Genomic DNA, 22,433 nt, shown 5'->3' on the forward strand with positions numbered 1-22,433 from the left:
CTTTCTGAAGCTTTTCGGAAGGCGCCGCTCATTTTCCTGACAAGCGTCCGGTCAGCTGTCAGCTCCGTCTGTCTGCCTGCTGCAGGCTTTCCTGTAGATCTCTGCTGCTGCTGTCTGCAGACTCTGCTGGAGCGCAGCGTTTTGCTATTTTTAAATCCTGTAGTTAACGAGCTGGAAGGAGAGATCCACAACAGGAGAAGTGAGCCGTGTTGCTGCTCCATGCAGAGCATCCGATCTGTTCCCCAGGTTGGAGGACGCATCTGCTGTCTTTCATCAGCAACGTGGTGCATTTTCAGTCTGTTTCTCCCTTGATTTACACCGAAAAAGCAGTTGCAAGGTCAGCGTCCAGCATCGCAGCAAACTGCAGAGGGCTTCGGGGAAAAAGTGGTCAATAAACAGCAAATTGCTGGAACTTAACTGAGTGGGCTGCTTGTAAAATTGCTGGAAGGCACTAAAAAGCTCTTTTCGACCGTAAAAACACCTTCTAGGAGATTGATGAGATACTGGACGGACTCTGTGCTGTGGCCTGTACTTCAGTCGCATGTTTGGAAACCCTTCCTGTCTAAAAAGTCACTTTGCTAGAGGAAAAAACTGTCAAAACTCATGTAAAAACTGCCTTTCTATTGCTAAGCACGGTGGTAAACTAATCATGGTGCTGCAGCCAGTTCCAGAAATAAAGATTACTGTTGCTCCCAATAAAAAATTAATGTTAAATCAAAAGATGTGGGATCTTCAAGAGGTGATTGATTAACTGTCAAAATCAATATAAAAGCCTCTTCAATTGTTAAGCACGGTGGTAGACTAATCCTGGTTTGGACTTGTGCTGCTGCCAGTTCCAGGAATAAGGAAAATGATTGGTTTCAAGAGCAAATGTATGTTTCTAAGTGAAGTTTGAATATAAGGACACGGACTCCTTAATATGACCTGTCAACTAGATTCAGCTGATCACGTTGGGAAGTGAACCCAAGTTTCCTGCACATCTGGAGTGGCGAGCAACTGAGCAATCCAGCCGCCAAACCAACTTGCCAGTTGATGAAGTCAAAAATAAAATCTTCGCACCAATTTCCTGTGAATATTGTAATTTAAAGGCCTTTAATAGTGTTTTGCCAGTAGTTCTAGAGTTTTAAAACCTAATTTCTTACTGATGAACTAGCATACGAGCTAGCTAACTAGCTTGAAAATACCCATAGAGAAAACCAGAAGAGAGACAGAGGTTTTATAGAAACGGAAATGTCTGAATATTTTATTTTAAAGGCTCTAATAGCTGTTCTATCAATTTCTTACTAGAAAACCAGCTAACTAGCTTGCTAATTAGCATGCAAATACCCTGAGAGAAAACAGAAATTTAAAATAGAAATGATGAAGTGGGCAAGAAATTAATTAGCAAGGAGTTATTTCTGCTCTAAACTTGTGTGATTATTGTAATTTAAGCGCAGAAACAGTCTTTTGTCAGCAGTTTCAGTCTTTTTTAGCCTAATTTTCTATTAGCAAACGAGCTAGCTGATTAGCATGCAAAAATCCAGAGAGAAAACAGAAATGGAAAAAGACGTTTTACATAAAAGCAGTTAATTAAGCAAATTTGTGATTAAAAAGAAAATGTAATAGTATGTTGTCAGTTTTTTTACTCCTTTAAAGTGTTTTTACTCAATTTCTTAATTGTAAACCAGCTAGCTCGCTAGCTAACTGGTATGGAAATACCCTAAGGCAGTAGAAAAGGGGTAAGAAATTTATTGTACATTTATGTGATTGTTGTAATTTAAGTCCTGAAATAGTCTTATGACAGCAGTTTTTTAGTAGCCTCATTTCCTACTAGTAAACTTGCTATCTAATTAGCATATAAATATACAGAGACAAGATAGAAATAGAAAAATAAGTTTTACACAGAAGCAGCAAAAACATATTTAGCAAATCGGATAAAAAAAAAAAAAATTAATAGTACTTTGGCAGCTCTAGGTTTTTTACTGAATTTCTTAATAGAAAACTAGCTAACTAGCTAGCTAATTGGTATGGAAGTACCCTAAGGCAGTATAAAAGGGGCAAGAAAGTTATTAGCAACTGGTGAAAAGAGAAATGTGTTCTAAATGTATGTAGTTATTGTAATTTGAGGGCTAAAACAGTTGTAGTTCTAGCTTTTTTTTAAGCTTGATTTCTTATTAGCATTCAGGCTAACTAGCTAGCTATTTAACATGCGTTTTTCCAGGAAGAAAACAGAAACGGAAACAGAAGTTTGACAGAATGTTAGAATATAAGAAGCAAGAAATAAAATAAAAAAATCAGTGAGGGTGAAAAGGAAAATGTCTGTTCTAGTCGTTTGTAAACGTAATTTAAAAGCTAGTCAGCATGTAAATATTTAGAGAGAAAATTGAAAAATTACGGCAATTCAATAAAAATGAATTAATACAATATTTAACTACTTATTATTGGTATTAAAGGGCTTTAATAGTCTTTTCTCAGCTGTTCTAGTTTTTTCAACTCAATTTCTTACTTGTAAACTAGCTAGCTAATTAGCATGCAAATACTCAGAGGAAACAGAAATTTTACAAGGCAAAAAATTATTTCGTAAATCCATTTTGTCGAAACGGATAAAGTCTGTACAAAATTTCTATACACATTTATATATGAAGCCTGAAAAGTCTTTTGTTAGCACATTATCTTACGAACAAGTTAGCTGCAAATTCTCTTAAAACTAAGAATAAACTGTTATTTGGAGATTTTTTTAGAAGTTAAAAAGTTATAAGTAATTTGAAAACTTTTTCATTTTAAATATTGTTTTAATGAAATCTCAGGAGCAGGATGGGTTCGGACTGAAAAGTTTTCCATTGACCCAGTTTGCACCGAAGGACCAAAACAACAGCTGACGGAGTCCTTAAGAAAGACTCGACCTTTAGCGTCCGTCTGGTGCAGTCTGAGCTCCTCCCACAGGTTCTGTGAGCTTTAACACTTTTTCACAGTCTGTGCGTTCTGACCCGCCGCCCTTCATTCTGAGGCTGGACGTCCTCCCCACTTCCTGCTGATTTTAATCCTTTCCAGCACACCTCTGCTGCTCCGACGGGTTTACACCTGACCGCGCTCATTTACAGAACCCGCAGACGGGCCGGGTCACGCCGGGCTGATTGCCTCTATTTAGCCTGTGCTCAGACCGAAAACGTGCGTGGAGTCTGAATCAGCCGACGCAGGATGGCGTTTCTCCAAATCTCCGACCAGAACAAAGCGATCCAAACGGGATCGTTAACTTCTCAGGGCTTTTGTGGCAGAAAATAAAGAGTTTACGAGCAAAACCGATCCTCTTGGCCTTGTTGCATCACGTCATGTTAATAATTCATGAATGGGCCCCAGTGGTCGGGTTACCGGTTTTAAAGGAGACCACTTTCCAGGAACGGCACCTCAGGATGTTTACACCCCAGATGGTGGAGGTTTGAGTCCATTCTGCATTGTTGAACATAACTTAAGGTATTAATTCTATTGAATTTGAATCACACTTTTCATTTAGTAATCTGAAGATTTTAGAAAATACTAAAACAAACCAAGTTTATATACTAATTTTTTTACTGTATTTTCCACATTATTAGGCGCACTAAAATTTTTTCCCAAAAAGCAGCTTTTTTTCTTTATGTTAAAGCGATTTTGAGAGATACACGGTACCCTGTCACGATGTCACAATTTTGTAAAGATGCTAACGTAGCTAACATATTTAACTTTTTTTATGTTTTAATGTTTCTATCAAGGTTGGGAGTTAGCAAAGTCACAGTAATGTTTATTTTAGCAATATTAATCTGTTTTTTATGTTTTGCTAAAAAGGTTTAGGAGTTACAGGTACTGTGAATATGCTAACATGGCTAACGTGTTGCAACTTTTATGTGCTGCAAACAAGGTTGGGTGTTATTGTAAATGTGCTAATGTGGCTAACATGTAGCATATTTTTGGACTGTTTTCTTAGATATGTAATTATCAACGTTTGAAGTTAGCGTAGTCACAGTAGTGTTGGTTTTAGTGCTTTTGTCTGTTTTTTCACATGTTGCAAACAACATTGAGTGTTGCTGTAAACATGCTAGCATGTATCAGTATTAAACTGTTTATGTTTTTTTTTAGGCTACTATCAAGGTTGGGAGTTAGCGTAGTCACGATAGCATTTCTTTTAGCGTTATAAGTCTGTTATTTGTTTTTTTTGTCACCAAAAGTGTGGGAATTACAGGTATTGAGAGTATGCTAACATGGTTAACGTGTTGGACTGTTCGCTAGTGCTACTATTAATGTTGGGAGTCAGTATAGTCACAGTAATGTTTGTTTAAGCGTATCAGACTGTTTTTTTACGTGCTGCAACGAGGTTTGGTGTTATTGTAAATGTGCTAATGCGGCTAACGTGTAGCATTTTTGGACTGTTTTTTACATGTTACTATCGGTTTGAAGTTAGCATAGTCGCAGAAGTGTTCATTTTAGTGTTATAATTTTTTTTTACGTGTTTAAAACAAGCTTTGGTGTTATTGTAAATTTGCCAAAGTAGCCAGTGTGTCGCATTTCTGGACTGTTTTTTTTACGTTACTGTCAAGTTTGAGAGTTTGCATAGTCAGTAGTTGTTTTAGAGTAATCTGTCTTGTGGGTGTTACAGGTACTGTGTAAGATGTATCCATGTTTGACAGTTTCTTTACGTGTTACTATCTAGGTTATAAGTCAGCTAAGTCACAGTAATGGTTCTTTTATTATTATCAGTTTTTTTTAATTGTTGCAAACAAGGTTGGGAGGCGCAGGTATTGTGGATACGCTAAACGGCTAATGAGTGGACAGACTGTTCTTTATGTGTTACTGGCTAGGTTGTAAGTTTATATAGTCACAGTAACATTTGTTAAAGCTGTATCAGTATTTTTTACGTGTTGCAAATAAAGGTTGGAAGTTATAGGTATTGTAAATACTTCAATGGGGCTAACTCTTCTGACGTAGCTAACGTGTAGTTAATTAAGTCTGACTTAATCTCTGACTCTTTTGTCTTGATAAATGCGTCTTATAGTTCGCCTCATGCATGAGTAATTCTAAAATCAACCATTATTCAGGATGTGCAGGAAATATGGTTGGTTTGTTTTTCCAGCCACTTTCCTACCTAAAATTATAATTTATTTTAGTTAAAAACAGCAATTTACTTTTGAAAACCACAAATTTCTATTGCAGTAGTTGATTCTGTATGAATCCATGGACCACTGGGTTGCTTTTGAGGTTCTTCTCTGGCTTTTATTTTCCCATCTCCTACCTTCATTTCTGCATTAGTTCTTCTGTCTGCACAGGAATTAGTTTTTCTTTCAGCTTCATTTACAGCTTGTGTCTCTTGTGAGTTCGGTTAATTCTGTTGTGTTTGTCACCTGCTGCTCGAGTGATTAATTCAGCCCCTGGTTTTCTTTGATCTAACCGTTTGTCTACGCTTTCTCTGCAATCCGCCTATACAGGAGAAGTACAAATAAGTGTCTGGAGAGTTTAGCTACTGAGATTCTCTTCATCTTATTTTAAAAAATTGACTTAATTTGACCTTTTTTTTAATCTTCATTTAACCTGATTTCAGGCGCTGTTGAAGATGGACTGTCAGGGGCTGGTCGCGCGGTTGATCCTGGATTTTGTCTTGTTGACCACGGCGGTGGAGGTGGCGCCGAGGTGGAGGGAGCTGGCTGAGAAACTGGCACGAGTGTCGAGGCAGCAGATGGAAGCGTACGAGGCTCCACATCGAGACAGGAACGGAGTCCTGGACAACGAGGTACGGGGGAACATCTCGTTTGAGGCCTGATCTCAACGGGATAGATGTGGGTACGAAAAGGGCGAACGTGTAACGGTTGATGACCTGGAACATCGAGGTCGTAGACCGCTCAGTGATCCCATAGAACAAAAATATTCACACACATACATTTTTTAAGGGTATGCTGCAAACGACAGGCCGTTATGACTACTTATGCAACACATAAGGATAAGTAAGTAAGGGGGAAGTACCCTGTAGTAGTATAGACAGCTATGACAAATACTTTACTGACAACTAGAGTGTGGCGTAAGGACATCCAAACAAGTTATAAGTGTGTGCAACTTCTATTAGCCTTACGACTACTTCACGATACACTGACCACATACACGACAATTCTACGATCCATTTTTGACAAGCTTCAAGGGAACTTCAAAATACACTTGCATTCCCTTAAGATGTGGTCGCTCTTCTCTTAAATCCTTCACGAGGAAAAAACTATTGGTACCAGTACGGGTCAACCCTTGTACGGGTGCATACGACTATACCTCTATCCGAGTTGCAGGGGCAACAGTCCAACAAAGATGCCCAGACATTCCTCTTGACAAATACTCCACCCAGGTTATCCAGTCCAACCCAAAGGTGCTTCCAGGCTAATCAAGATACATAATCCCTTCAAACCCCTACCACGGACATCTAAAGACATATGGTCAAAACTTAAAAACAAAAACGTCCACCATGTTGGTTTATTAGCCTTTTACCGCCAACAAATGTTGGAGAAACAAGAGAAAAATTTGGGTTTGCTCTCCGAAAAACTTAACCCAGGATACCGACAAGACTTGATTACTTTTGTCAAGGTAAAATATGATGTAGAATTTGGTATTTTTCCAATTTAAAGTTAAGAAAACAGTAAAAGCAGGATTGACTACCACCACTTCAGGTCATTTATCAGCAAGATCTAAGAAAAACCTGGTGGTAGATCTACAGGACCGGGTTAGACCCTTCTGTTCTGACCCTCTGTTTTCTTTGCCCCCAAAATAATCCCCTTCTCTTTCTACCCCGACTCCTCAGTCGATGTGGAAACCGGCTTACGACTTCCTGCTGACGTGGGCCGCCCACATCGGGGACAGCTACCGGGACGTGATCCAGGAACTCCACCTGGGCCTGGACAAGATGAGGAATCCCATCACCAAGAGGTGGAAGCACCTAACGGGGGCGCTCATCCTCGTCAACTGCCTCGATACCCTCCGAAGTGCTGCCTTCTGTCCCATCGGATACGGAGACTTTGCTGTCTGAACTGTTCTTTTTTATTTAGTATTCTACAACTGATGGAGACATCCGTGGATTTCTTTGAGGTTAATCAGTTTACGGCGACAGGAATGGTCTTTTCAAGAAGTCAGGTGAACTGGGAATCTTTAGGGAAAAACCAACATAACCAAAGTATAAAATCAGTCTTTTATTTTATTTTTATTTTTCTTTCATGTTTGTCTCCCTACACTTTCCTATGGAGTTATTTTAAACTTCTTTAACATTCCCCTCATGCCTCCCATTCGTCCTCCTTGTGTTCTCTCTCTTCTTCGCCCTCAAGAAAACATCAGACACCTCAGTCACTTCAATCCCCAAAAAAATAGCTCTCAGCGGCATCTGGAAAAGTTGGTAGGACTTTCATACAGAACTTTGTCTTTCATCCATAAAAGAACCTTTTTCTTTACATCATTTCAAAAGTGACTTTTTTTGTCAAATCTTGTGGGATACTTCATGACTGCTTAGATGCGTTGGAAGGCGTCTGTATTGCCGTTAAGGGTGTAGCCTCCCTATTGCTCCATACACATATGTGATGAACGTTCAAGAACGCGTTGAACGCTGATTCTCAAACATGATTTTAGCATGTTCGCACTGGACTGTCGGTTCCCAATGCAGCACATGTTGAAAGTGGCTTGGTGTGAAACGTCCAAATGGTGCAAATCTCGTAAATTCTTGCTCCAGGCTTTTTCTTTCACAGCTCTATTCCAGAAGAAAGACCAATTATCCACTTATTTGTCAAAGTTCAAATAGGGTTGACTTTCATTTTATATGTAGGGCGACACTTGACTTGCGACACTTTGTCGCTGTCGCTTTGTCTGTACTACGTATAGTACATCTGATGAGCTTCTTTATATCCACATCCTCCAACCGTCTGATTGGAGGAATGTTGTATGAACCTCTCTCAGAAGACCCAACTTCTTATTCTTTATCTTGGTCTTTTAAGTAAATAATCCGAAATACTTTGGAAAAAAAACAATTGTCACCCTCTAGACGTGACATTTCCTTCCTTCTTTGTTGTTGTTGGGGTTCAGAAGTCAACTTGGAGACGTTGATTTAAATTTATGAAAAAGTCTAAGAAGATCTCGCTTTCTTTAGTGCTGAGACCAAATAACCTTGACGTAGGTCCAAGATCTCAACACCCGTTTAAAAAATTTGATAAATAAACTTTTTAAAAAGTTGTCAAAAAATAACTGGTTTCCCATTCAAACAAGTGAAAAAATATTTTTTATATTATTGATATTATTTTTTATTTTAATCATGATGTTTTGGCACATCTGGTTTCAAAAACACCACATGAAGGCGTAAAATGGTTTCATTTCTCAGATGTGAGCTGTCGAATGCAGTCTGACACTTGGCCTCTAGATGGCTCCACATTCTACATTTTCTTTAAGGAAAACGGGGAAAACTATCAAAGAAGGCTATTTTTTTTTTTTGGTAAAAAAATATTTATGTTTGGGATATGGCGAGAATATTCAGTTAGTCTTGTTTTATGTACTGTTGATTTCTCTAGTTTATTCTTGTGTTTGGGGTTTGTGACCGCTGCAGTGTTTGAATCATAAACATGAGCTGAACAAATTTCTATATTTGTACTGAATGCCGGTCGAGTATTGATATATTTATAGGTTGATGTTGTATCAGCTGTGACTGTTAGCAGGTCAAAAATCTGATCAGTGTTTTTCCTCAAAGAAAAATAAATAATATCAAAAAAATCAATAAATCAAAGCTTTTGAAGAAAAAAAAGTGTTTTTGTCCATCAAATTCATTAACTCATTTTACTGTATCATTTGTGGCACAACTTTATCTGATTATTTGTTGAGTTATACCATGAAGTTGGAGGTTATTTAGCAGCCGTAAGTCTTTTAAAAGTCTTCATGTCACCTAATTTCATTTGGAGTTCCCCAGGGATCTATTTTAGAGCCTATAGTTTTTGTTTTTTTTTAAGTATACATACTTTGTGAACTTAAAGCTTTTATTTAAATGATATTTAGCTCTTATTTTCCTCAAACACACAGTTGAGCCTAAAAAAAAACAACCCAAAAACAAGTTTCTTAATTTTAATTTGTAAAAAATATCCTTCAGTTCCAAAGAAAAGGCCCCTAAAGTGAGTGGAGATCATGTTTTGTTGTGTAAAAAACTGTTTAAGCCACAGTAATGCTTGTTAATTTTACTTAATTTAGGTGTCCCACTATCCTAATGTAAATCAAATAAACAAACTGTTTCACAGTCAAATTAACCCATTTGTTCCATGTTTGTTAATGCTAGCTAGTAACAGCCATTTTGAATTTTCACTTCATAATTCGATGGGTTTTTTTTTTTTTTTTTTTTAAAGTTAAAAAGCTCACTTTATTGGTGTTCTACTTAGAATTTGCAACCAGAAGCACCTAAATTCTAGCGTCTGGAAGTGAAGTACGCACATTTTTACTGTACATCTAGCTAGCGCTAACTTAGCTGTGCGGTTAGCAAAACAGAAATTGCACATACTGTACTTTTATCAAAAGTTGTCCCAATTAAACTCTTTAGAGTGTTTTCCCCTGGAAATTTAAATATCATATAAAAAAACAAGGAATATAAACATAAACAACATAGAAAAAAAACGTTTTTTTAATTAGCATTTTAAGCTAAGCTAACGTCTTTTTCAGTACAAAAAATACAAACTACAACATTGAAAAAAAATATTAAAAGAAAAAGTAAAGAGGAATATATATCTCATAATCTATGTTTATTGTTGTTGAAAGATATGAATGTGCCAGTTTTAGCTTATTATAATGTACAGAGCTAGCAACTAAAAAAAGGCTAAAAAATGTGCTTGTAATTGTGTGAAAAAAGTAACCAGCTAACGTCAGAACTCGAACTATCCATCGTCTCACTTCAGCTTTGACTCTCTGACAACTATCATGAACATAAATGTGTGATTTTTGTTCTTTAATACTAAAAAGAGACTTCAAATTAGCTGTTTTTTTACTGTAGAAGTGTTGAAAAAAACTTTATTTAAAGGCAGTCAGTGAACACTAGTTAAAAAAAACAGGACAAACTTGATGTAGCTTTTTTTTAAAGGGAAAATTTGATACTGTAAGCACATTAAAACTATCTTCAGACTGGATTTATCCAGTTTTTCAAACTTTTATTAGAATATCTAGAAAGAGAGCTTGAACTGAAGCTTTTTCATGTTTCGGCCACTTGAATTGTAAATGAGTTTCCTCTGAACCTGGTGAGGAAACGCGTCACCGGAGCGCGTTCTGGTTGTTTTGCGGCGTGTCCGCCGGAGCTCTGATCCTCTCTTCCCCTCATTAATTCGAGCAGCTTTTGAAAATGCAAAGCAGGTGGCGGGATGAAAAGCACGCGGTCGCCTCGCCGGGCGCTCAGTCTCACAAGTGGAGACGGTCCGAGGCTCCGGCGCCCGGAGAGCGGCGAGGACCCTCCAGAGATGAAGGGCGGCGGCAGATAACAGCCTTTCTTCTGCGGTTCTCACGGCTCCTTCCTTCAGGGAGGTTTGATCTGAAAGAGAAAAAACAGCTTGGAGGAGCAAAGCCTGATGGGAAAACGGTTGCTTTTCTAGGGCAGACTCCAGAAAGTGAAGCTTCTGAAACGTCTTGGAGGAAACGGCTACCTGCTGTTTGATACCTGAGGAATCAGGAAGAAGCAAATCAGAGGATCAGCAGCTCTGAGTTACGCATGAGGGGAGGGCCAAGAGATGCAATTAGAGACGTGTGTGTGTGTGTACTTGTGTGTGTGTGTGTGTGTGTGCATGCTTCATTGATCCCACAAAGACTCATTAGAAAGGAAATCAATGAGGAAGGAGGACAGCTAGAACAATCAGCGGAGTCCTGATGACTCAGGGCGGGATGTTGTTGTTGTTGCTTAGGGACTAACTCCGCCCCCTTACACACACATACACATGCGCACACACACACACATGAACATGCTTGCACTCACAAACGAACTGTAACACAAGCACACATATATTCATGCGCATTCATATCCAAACACACAAGCTCACATATATGGACACACAATTATAAATACGTGGACACGAGGGCACACAAGTACAAACTCATGGACTCACACATATTTTCTCACACACATATTCCAATAAAATAAACATGCATGTGCACACACACACCCCCACACACTCACAAACACACACATGTTTGTGTTTTCTTAAGAAGCTGCAGGTGTTTCAGTTCCTTCTCTCTGATCAGGAATATTACTGTTCACTTTCTCCTCTTCATGAATTCTTCCTCAACACGAACATCTCATTGGCTGCTGAATAAAAAAACTGCAAAAACACAATCTTTGGTTCTTCCTGCATTTGAAAAATCACATAAATCAGTTTGTTTCCTGAAGTTTAGGTCTTTCATCCCTGAAGAAACTCTGTCTTCTCTACAAACCTGCAGCGCTTTCACTATAATAGAAACGGAGCTGCTGCCATCTAGTGGCAGAAATGCTGCATTGACACAAAGCTTCCTTTTCTTTACACAAAGTCTTCTGTTGTTGTTCACCTTCCAGCTCGTCCCTTCACAGCTGATTCACCACAGTCAGAAACCTGGTCTGTCAGAGAGTTTTATCACCATGATTCGGACCCCTGAGGCTACTCAGTTAGGAAGTAGTGTGAAGGGTCTTGTTTAAGGACCCTCACTGGATTAGACTAGATTTCCTTCACGCCGGTACTACACCGTACTGGAGCAACTAACCACTCTAAATAAAATCTTTTGTGCTCTCACTTAATCTCTTTTATAGTCTTATGCAAACTATACTTTCCTCTTTTTTTCTGGGGAGGGGAGTACTGTACTCTTACAAAAACTCTACCAAACTCTTATATAAACAATACTTTAGTCTTATACAAACTACTATACTCTTAGAAAACTCAGGACTACACAAACTACACTATGCTCATACATAAACTCTGTATTACTCTTATCCAAACTAATATACTCTTAAGGAAAAAACACCAAAATACTCTACACAAACTGTACTATACTCTTACATAAACTCTACTATACTCTTAAGAATAACAAAAAAACTAAAGACTATACTCTACTCAAACTGTGCTGTACTCTTACATAAACTCTACTTTACTCTTAAGGAAAAAACACCAAAATACTCTACACAAACTGTGCTATACTCTTACATAAACTCTACTATACTCTTAAGAATAACAAAAAATAAACTCAACTATACTCTACCCAAACTGTGCTATACTCTTACATAAACTCTACTATACTCTCAAGGAAAAAACACCAAAATACTCTACACAGATTGTGCTATACTCTTACATAAACTCTACTATACTCTTAAGGAAAAAACACCACAATACTTTACCCAAACTGTGCTATGCTCTTACATAAACTCTACAATGCTCTTAGAAAACATAACTGTCCTCTTACACATACTCAACTATGCTATTGAAAATGGGACCATATTCTTACACAAAAACCACTATACTCTTAGAAAAAACCCTACTATACTCTACACAAACTATACTATGCTCTTACGTAAAGTGAACTACACTCTTACACTAACTCTACTACACTATTAGGAAAAAACACGTCTGTACTCCTACACAAACTGTAGTCTGCTCTTAGACAAATTCTAAAATTTTCTACCACAAACTTTACTATACTCTTAGAAAAAAGCTTTATAAACTCCAATATACTCTTACACAAACTCTACTCTGTTGTAGTATTTTTATAGATATATACAGACAGTTTTGCAGTCTTGCATACAAACTATCCATCTCTTACACACGCTTCATGTTACTACACAGAATTTATAAAAATAAATTGTCGTACACAGGGTGGGTAAATCTGACTCGTAGTACAAATGGAGTAAACTGAATGTTTCAGATTGAATAAAAGTTAGAAAAGAGTTCAGCATAAATGCTGAAACCTGAACCGGATTAATTCCTTTTTTTTAAACAACAATTATAGAATCAGTTGAATTTTATTTTATTTTTTCAAAATAAAAACAACACCCACTAATAATAAGGTTTATTCGATTTATTATATTAATTTAAAAACAGTAAATGAAAAAAGCTGCTGCTTGCAGTTACTCAGAACCGCCAGCAGATGGCAGCATTTCACAGATAAATGTTAATCAGTGAAAACGTTGAAATCCTAACAATTTATTTGTATAAAATAGAAACGTTTTTGTAAATAAAAAAAAGAACCAAATAATTTATTTTATTTTCTCCGCCAGAAAGTCGTGTCGTCATCCTCTACGTCGTTTCGTATCTTGGGGCAGCCTCGCGCCGTCACCTGTGATGAAAGTTTTGGGCGCCGCGTGAGCTCAAACGGAGAAGCGCACGCGGGCTTCCCGGTTTAAAAAGGAGTCTCCCGCGCGCGTGACTCTGCGCCGCTCCTGACCGTGGGGGATGAGGGGCGCGCGGCACACCGGTTCTGCCGTGTCACGTGACCTCCCGGGACATCCGCGCGTCTGACCCGTCATGGGGGGAACCTTCTCCAGCCTCCACGTCGTCATGCTCGGTCTGGACTCGGCGGGGAAGACCACGGTTCTGTACCGCCTGAAGTTCCACGAGTTCGTCAACACGGTTCCGACCATCGGCTTCAACGCGGAGCGGGTCCGGCTGGCCGGCCCGGGGGCCCCCAGCCGGGGCTTCAGCTGCCACCTGTGGGACGTGGGGGGCCAGGAGAAGCTGCGGCCCCTGTGGAGGCCCTACAGCCGGCGCGCGGACGGGCTCGTGTACGTGGTGGACTCCGTGGACGCGGAGCGGCTGGAGGAGGCGCGCGCCGAGCTGCACAGGGTCGCGCGCTCCCCGGAGAACCAGGGGACCCCGATGCTGGTCATCGCCAACAAGCAGGACCTGCCGCGCGCGCTGGACGCGGAGGAGATCCGCGCGCGGCTGCAGCTGGAGCAGCTGGAGGCCTCCACCCCCCTCCACCTCCAGCCGGCCTGCGCCATCACCGGAGAGGGGCTGGAGGAGGGCATGGGGAGGCTGCAGCAGCTGATCCTGAAGAGGAGGAGGAGGAGGAGGAGGCAGTGACTGATGGAGACCTCACTGAGGAGATCCAGCGGTTTTCATCTAAACTTTTATTTCATAAAAACATTTAATTCAAGGAGGAAAATACACCTTTTTTCCTGCACAGTAAGGAATTTTTGGCGCACTTTCACAATAAAAGCTCCAGTTGGATTGTTTTAACCGAATTCTGAGGTTAAAACTGGACTAACTACTAATGTTTTCTTTTTAATGAAAAAAAAATGTTATTGCTCCAAAAAGAAACAAAAGTAACCAAAGAATTGGATTGAAAGGGTGTCTCTTCCTCACAGAAACCATTTTTTTAATTATTTTTTTCTCATCTGGAAGAAAAAAGTTATTTTTTAAATCTTTTTCATATGGATTAGAAACTCTAATAACATATCTAGTGTTTTAACTTTCAGACTACGAGACTCTTATTTTGAAAAATACATTAAATTAGAAAGAAAAACTTTAAAATGTTGTCCTTTTTTTGTACAAGTATTACTAAAACGGTCAAAAAATACATTTGTTAGGGATTTAAATCTCTATGATGGGGACTCTTATTTAACTCATTAAGTCTTTACATAGAAAAACTTGATTTTTTTTCTATAAAGGTATTACCCAGACAGTCAAATTATACACTTTTTTTTGTTTTAAACTTCCATGAGCGGGACTCTTAATTTTGAAAACTTGTTAAGTCTTGACATGGAAAGAAAAAGTTTAATTTTTGTCTTTTCTTTTCTGTAAAACTATTAGTGAGTCAAATAATACATTTTTTAGTGTGTCACATTTCCATGAGCGGGACTTTTATTTTGAAAACTAAATTAAGGACAGTATTGATGAAACTCTTCAAATTTTGAAAAAGCTATGTGTGATATATTAAGCAAGAAAAAGGTTCATTAAAAATATATATATAAATTAGACAAATAATTTGTGTTAGAATTTACATGAAAGAAAACTTTTATTTTGAAAACTCAATCATGTATTGACCAAAGCCTTACATTTTGTTGGTATGCTGTATGCAAGATGTATTCAAAAATTAAAAAGTTCTTTTTTTTTCCTATAAAAATATGAACTAGACGGACAAATAATAAAATATTCACATTTTTAAATTTCCATGGTAGGGGACTCTTGTTTTGAAAACTCAATTAGGAGTCTTGATGAACGTCTTTAACGCTCCAAACAGATTTGTGTTACGTATTCAAGAGGAAAAAGTTAATTTTTGTAAATATTTCTTTCTTAAAAAAAAATATAAACATTTAAACTTTACAATTTTTTTTTTTTACTTTCTGCTACAGGGGACTCTTATTTTGATACTCAATTAAGTTTTGAAGAAAACTATCAATTCTTTGACTATATCATGTGATGCAATCAGAAGGGAAAAAGTATATTTTTGTTGTTTGTTTCTATGTGAAAAAATACTCAGACAGTCGAATAATACAATATTTATCCAAATAAGAGTCCACTTTCATGGAAAACAATAGATTTTATGATATTTGTCGGTCTGGTTTATATTTTAAGGGAAAAAAGTATTTTTTTAGTCCTTTTTTCCCCTCCAAAAAATTTAAATGAGTGAGTCAAATAATATCAAATATATTGTTTTTAGTTTCCATGACAGGCAACTTTTATTTTGGAAATATAAATAAGGCCCAATGAATGCCTTCCGCTTTTTAAAAGGCTATGTGGTAAGTAAGAAAAAAATCTCATTAAAAATAAAACATTTGAATAGAAATATAAAGCAGTCGTTTAAATATATATATATATATATCTTTTGGTAGAACTTTTCATAAAGGAATACTCTTATTTTGAAAACTGTCAATTTAAAGGATTTGTACATAAACTAAAGCCAGTGTAAAAAATTTCAAGTGCAGAAAATGTTTACAAAATTTACCCAATATTTTTTAGAAAAGTTACTTTGTTGTTTGTTCTCTGCTTTTGTTGTTATCTGGTTGTCATGGAAACCTTTTTACATCTAAATTACATCTGAATGTGCTCATTTTTTTACATTTTCATGTTTTTGGGCTCATGGAAACAATCATCCAGGACTGTTTAAGTGACAAAAATATGTATTTTTTTAAGCATAATTTCATTGAATTAAGGAAATGGGTCTTGATGGAATCATCTGCATTCACACTGAGCTGAAACTTTCTATCAAAATTAGTAAATTTACACCAAACATCAATGACATGAAGACTTCTCACCTTTCAGAGTCCAAAAGTGACAGAAATTCTTTCATAGAGATTTTTGTTTCAATAACCAAGCAAAGATGAATTAGTGACTCATATTTATAGTTCATTGTTTTATTAGTTTATTATATTTGTAGCAAAAACACTTAAAAAATCATCACATTTGGCAAACACACCAAATGAGGCTGGTGACTTATTACCGTTTTGGTCTTTAAAACTGTTAAATCTGAGACTTAGATTAAAAAATCTCAATCAGAAATGTTAGACGAACAGTAAACAGTCATCGGCGTATCGAGGGATTCTGAAACGCGGAGGTACTGAAGGAACGAGACAGGATGTTGAATGTTATCCCAAAACAATAAAACCAACAGGAACCTGTTCAGATTCTTGAAAAAACAACTGTTTTAAAGTGTTAATCCTACCTGGAAAAAAATGGTATCAAGTTTACTTATGTAACTCAGAGAGACAATTTTATTGGCTCTTTTTTTGTTTGTTTGTAGCTAAAATGCATATTTTTTATCTATCAAAACCAGCGTGACAGTTATCAGTTATTATGAGAAATTAATAATGTCCACTAGGAATTCACAAATTATATGTTTAATGAAAAAATGTAAAATAAGAATAAAAAAATAAGTGTTATTTTTAGGAATAAAGACTTTTTAAAATAAGCTTTGGTGTTTATGTGCATTGATTATACAAACCATTTATCTTAGTAGTAACATCTACTATATATGTTTTGTTTGAATATAATATATCAATATATAAAGATCAATGTATTTGTGTTTAGTTTATTTGTGTTGTTAAGCTACAGTTAAAGAAATGAACACCTATATTTTTATTAAGCCATCAATCAGTGTAAATATTTATTTTACTTATTTTGTTTTTTATTCACTATTTTTATTTTGAGTAAGAATATACAAAAGTATTGTCAGGGTAAAAAAAATAAGGATGGTTATTTGTATTGTTGTATATAAACTATAGTAAAGATTTTTTTAAATAGTTATTTCAATAAAAATTCTTGATATTTATCGTGATTTTCAATAATCTTTTTTTTTTTACTTGTCCTGTCCAACAGCTGAGCCAACAGATGTGGGCTGAGAGCTTCTTGTGTTGGGCAGATTTTACTGTCACAACAGGGATTTATTGAGTATAAACCCCTGTTGTATTTAATGCTAAACTTTATTTATATTGATTATGTTTTATTTTATTTATTTTTTTTTCTATCTTTGTTGTTGGACCGGACGGAAAAAAGTAAGAGGGTGGGGGAGGGGTGGGGGGAGAGGAAGAAGAAGATGGCAACAGAGGGAGGCAACATCATAAAACAACCAGGACTAAGTGATAAACTAGAATGGGCGGGGCCTGTCTACACACACACTCTATAGTTACACACACACTTGTTGGCCAAAATAGTCTCCACATTTAAACTAAACATACTCACATATACTATACATATACTACACATGTACTCAATTCAACTATAACAGCAGCTCACACACTCCATCATACAAACCCATTCAGATAAAGACTTTCATTCTGTCACACAAACGGTTAGTGCTAAGGTGAGCTGATACCTGTGCTCAGGTGAGTGTTTATGTTTCACTGAGGTGGATGGTGATGGAATGTACTCAGGGGGAGAGCGCCCGGCCATCCCCACGCCAAGACCCCCCGCCGGGGCAGCAGCTGCAGCCAAGATCCCCCAACACCCGCCATGGAGCCGCGGAGAGAAACCGCCCGCCGGGCAATCCCGCCGAGCACCCAGACCGGGGCACGCGGGACCGCCGCAGAGGCCCCCCACACCCAAGAGCAGGAAGGCACAGGAACACGGAGAGTGCAGGCCCCAGCCCAGCCAGAGGAGCAGCCCCCCCACCCCGCCAGGAGGGCCAACGCGGGACCCCACCCCCGGAGAGCCCCCCAACCCCCGAGGAGCAGCCCACCACCACCCAGCGGCGCAGAGGACCCCCCCGCCCCACCCCAGGTACGAGCCAGGGCCCCCCAAGGGCAACCCACCCCATACTCCAGACAACCGCCTGCCCCCACCGCGAAGGTCCAGTGGAGAAGCAGGGCAGGGGCCGCCCACCCCCGCCGAGCAGAGGGGAACCCAAAAGAAACAGAGGCCCCAAGGAGTGATGTAAACAAGGCCCGACCAGGCACACCCACTGATGGAGTTAAGGAGAGGACTAGTTCTCGAAAGCAGGGACCGGACTCCGCACCACCGAGACCTGGACACCCCCCGGCTCCGATGTAGATTGATCCCCTGCTAGATCTTTAAGTCTCGGGGATCCCACTCCCGGCGTGGGGAGGCGTGGGATTTTCAATAATCTAAATAAAGTAAATTTAGAGATGATTGAATGGATTTGATGTCACAGTGAAATAAAATTTAAATGCAGCTTTAATTGGGAAAAATTACGAAAAATAACACTTATTTCTGAGAGCATGTTTAGCCCTAAAATACCCACAGGATCAAATTTTGGCCAATGTTTTATTTTATTTGTTTCTAACTGATATATACAAACTTAAATAATATATACAATACTAAATAATATATACAAAATTTATGTATATATATATACTGTATATATATATATACGTAAATATATACGCAATACATATATATATACGTAAAATATACGCAATACATAGATATATAAATATATAAATATATATATATATATGTATATATATATGTCCAAAATATATATAAAACATACATATACATATTTTTATATATATATATATATTTATATATATATATATATATATATATATATATATATATAATAATTTGACAATTTCTATACATATAAAATGTGTATATATATACACACACACACATATATATATATATATATATATACACACACATTTTATATGTATAGAAATTGTCAAATAATTTTTAAGACCCCAGAAGAAAATTGTCCTTTGGTTATTTTGATGGTAAATAAAGTCAAACCATAGCATTCGATTCATTTAAGGACATTTTTCTTCCTGGTCTTTATCTGATCAGCACTTGTGTAACCAGAATCCGCGGTTGTTTACTTTCGTGCGGTTAGACAAAATGTCCCGCTGAAGCGGCGCGGTTTGATGGGCCATCTGGGGTCAAACTGGCAGAGGGAGGAAGAGTTTGTTTACTGATGCGACATCTGAGCTGAGAGGAGAGGCAGCGGCGCCCCGGCCGAAGCCGCAGGCAGCCGTGGGAACGCCGCTTAACGCCGCTTTTGTGGATGTTTCAAACTTTGATTGGGTCTCACAGGATTTGAGAGAGCGTCTCAAGAGAAAAGTACTCGATAAATTACAAAAAAAAGGACTGTTGGGAACTCATGATGCCAGCTGACACATGCACACTATGAAACCCACCAACTTATGGAAGCACTTCGAAGTATTTAAGCCGCTCTGTTACAGTTACAGATGGTCTAATGCAAACCAATCTTAAAGATTTCTATATGTTAGCTTGTTTTCTGAGGCTATATAGATATATCCGAATTCCTTCACTACTCCCAAACCCCTAAAAGGCAATATAGTGTGGTACTTACATTTATCGTAATTAGAACACACGCTATTTTTTTTACTGACAAGTATGACATCACCCATTTGCCAAAATGAAGACTTTTTAAGTACAAATATTTTATGAAGACTGTTGATGTGTTCTGATGATGAAAAACCAATGGTAAGACCCTGCTGGCAAGATGCTTATGCTAATGGAAAGATGCTGCTAGCAAGATCCTTAGGCTAATGGAAAGATTAGGCTAGCTAGATGCTAATGCTAATGGAAAGATGCTACCAGAAAGATGCTTATGCTGATGGAAAGATTAGGCTAGCTAGATGCTAATGCTAATGGAAAGATGCTACCAGAAAGATGCTAATGCTAATAGAAAGATGCTGCGCGCAAGATGCTTATGCTAATGGAAAGATTAGGCTAGCTAGATTCTTATGCTAATGGATAAACGCTGCTAGCAAGATGTCCATGGTACTTTTAAAGATGATACTAGCTAGATGGTTATGCTAATATAAAAACACTGCTAGCAAGATCATTATACTAATGATAAGCTGTTGCTAGTAAGATGCTTATGCTAATGACAAGATGCTGCAAGCAAGATGCTATGCTAATGGAAAGATGATAGTAGCGAGTAACCTTTTTTGTTTTTGGATAAAAACAGTCGATAAAGCAGACTACAGGCCCACAACTTCAACTGATTTTATGAAACAAAATGAAATAAACCACCTGAATAAGAAAAGGGAAGGAACCAAGTATTAAACAACTGATTAGACTAAAGTTCAACCGTAGAAACACAAAAGGCAGTATGTAACAGTACCTAGCTAAAGCTAACTATCAACAGCTAAAGAGAAAACAGGTCAAAACCAGGAAAACCATAAGAAAGTGAGCTTTCTTAAGGGAACAGGGAACTGGGTCAGGCTTTCAAGGGATTTCAGTTGCAAATGTTATCAAGTGTGGACCTAAACAAAGAAACAAAGAGGTTTTTTTTTTTCTGGGGGGGGCATTTTAGATGTTCTGTGATGGAAGGAGGGAATCCACCTGAGGCACAAAGCTACACAAAAGAACTGCTGAGTCCATCTGAGTGCTTCATTAGAACGCCAGAAAATGGATTTACTAGTCAGCAACCATGCTACAATTTCAAATCACCGGATGTGTGTGTGCTTCGGGTGAAACATGAAACTTTTTCCAGATATTCTTCACGCTCTGACTTTGTTGTTGACAAGCAAAAGTGGTCGTTTCCTCACTTGGAAGACGAAGGCTCTACTTATGTTGAGAAGTGATCTCCCAACGAGCGTCATGAGGCTCAAAAACTGCCATAATTTCTTTCTTCCTTACAGTTCCTCCAGAGAAGAAAAAAAGTTGAATTTTTTTGTTGGCCTCCAGCCAGCAGGGGACTGTAAGTTCACCAGATGAGCTTCAAGATCTTGAAGTCCTGACGCAGTTTCTTCCCAGCCCATAGGGTCAGTGACCGCAGAGCCACATTTCCTTCAAAAGAGATGAAGCTGGGTGATAGAAGGGCAACAGGAAGTAAAAGTGGAGGAGGAAGGTTTGTTCAGCAGATACCCAGATGACCCTCTAATGGAAACAGCTCATGGGAAAAAAAAAAAAAAAGCAACACAACACCCATGACGACCATTTTTCACCACCAGAGAGGAGCTTCAAATGGAAGAAAATGACCTGAAATTCTACCACTTAAGTATCAAAGAAAGATACTTCAATGACATCTTAGAAAACTAGTTAGCAAGCATTTTTCAACAGACAAAACAGTTCAATTTGGATGAAATTTCCATAAACAAATATCTAAAAGTGCTAAAAAAAGTTTTAGCTGGTATTATTGAACAAAATAAGTCTTTTATTTTATTTTTACCTCAAATCTTGTCAAAATACACAAGTATAAATGGGTGTGGGGAAATTTGACAAAAATTGGCAGATGTGTCATGGTGGGATGCTAATGCTACTGACAAGATTCTAGCGTACATCAACTTTTTTCTGCGTTTGGAAAAATTGTGAGTTGAGTACATTCAGCAGATCAAGACTCAATTTTTAAAAATTATTTTATCTAAAAAGCTTAAACTATCCAACTGAAGGGTTTGAGGAAAACAGAAAAACCTGTAAAAATGTGTGCTGACGGGATGCTAATGTCACTGACATGACGCTAGCATACAAGTACCTTTGTTGTGTTTGAAAATGACTTTGTGGAGGACAAGAAGCAGACCAGACGTGTCAAACTTCAAGGACAGGACATTTTTAGGTTCTTTGAAAGACCTAATAATAGAAATTACATGTGGAGTTCCCCAAGGCTCCATCCTGGGGCCACTTCTAATTAATATATTTGTGTTCCAACTGGAGCAGGTTATAAAAAGTAACAAAATTAGTTACCATAGATATGCAGATGACACACAGATATATATTAGACTGACACCAGGAGACCGAGGCCCTGTACAGGCTCTTGGTAAATGCATTGAGGACATTAATGACAGGATGTGTCACAACTTACTTCAATTTAACAAAAACAAAACTGAGGTTATTGTATTTGGGGCTAAAGAAAAAAGGTTGGACGTCACTACAGAGCTTCAATCTATTCAACTAAAAACTACCAACCAGGCCAGGAACTTAAATTATGATAAACACATTTTGGCAGCTCAAAAATATATCAATGATTAAGTCTGTTTTAGCAGGACCTGGAGAAACTAGTGCATGCTTTCATCTTTAGTCGACTTGATTACTGTAACAGTGTTTTTACAGGACTACCAAAAAAATCCATCA

General features: G+C 37.9%; 2 protein-coding genes across 2 annotated transcripts in view; both read left to right on the forward strand.

Moving 5' to 3' along the window:
* sh3bp4a (SH3-domain binding protein 4a) overlaps positions 1–8,799 on the forward strand; it is a 29,924-nt gene extending 21,125 nt beyond the window's left edge. The window contains exons 4-5 of the mRNA XM_024289242.2: positions 5,546–5,734; positions 6,782–8,799. Of these exons, the coding sequence (XP_024145010.1) occupies positions 5,546–5,734; positions 6,782–7,006 (414 nt within the window). The 3' untranslated portion in view covers positions 7,007–8,799. The remainder of the gene's footprint in view (positions 1–5,545; positions 5,735–6,781) is intronic.
* A 4,422-nt stretch (positions 8,800–13,221) lies between these two features.
* arl4ca (ADP-ribosylation factor-like 4Ca) lies at positions 13,222–16,842 on the forward strand. Its single transcript, XM_036216039.1, has one exon. The coding sequence runs from the start codon at positions 13,458–13,460 to the stop codon at positions 14,013–14,015; it is 558 nt and encodes a 185-aa protein (XP_036071932.1). The 5' UTR covers positions 13,222–13,457; the 3' UTR covers positions 14,016–16,842.
* The last annotated feature ends 5,591 nt before the right edge of the window (positions 16,843–22,433 follow it).

This window comes from Oryzias melastigma, linkage group LG2 (assembly GCF_002922805.2).
Source record: "Oryzias melastigma strain HK-1 linkage group LG2, ASM292280v2, whole genome shotgun sequence".
NCBI lineage: Eukaryota > Metazoa > Chordata > Actinopteri > Beloniformes > Adrianichthyidae > Oryzias > Oryzias melastigma.

Bases quoted from the DNA above. Each gene is read 5' to 3' on its own strand.
- arl4ca (XM_036216039.1), top strand. From the start codon at position 13,458: ATGGGGGGAACCTTCTCCAGCCTCCACGTCGTCATGCTCGGTCTGGAC.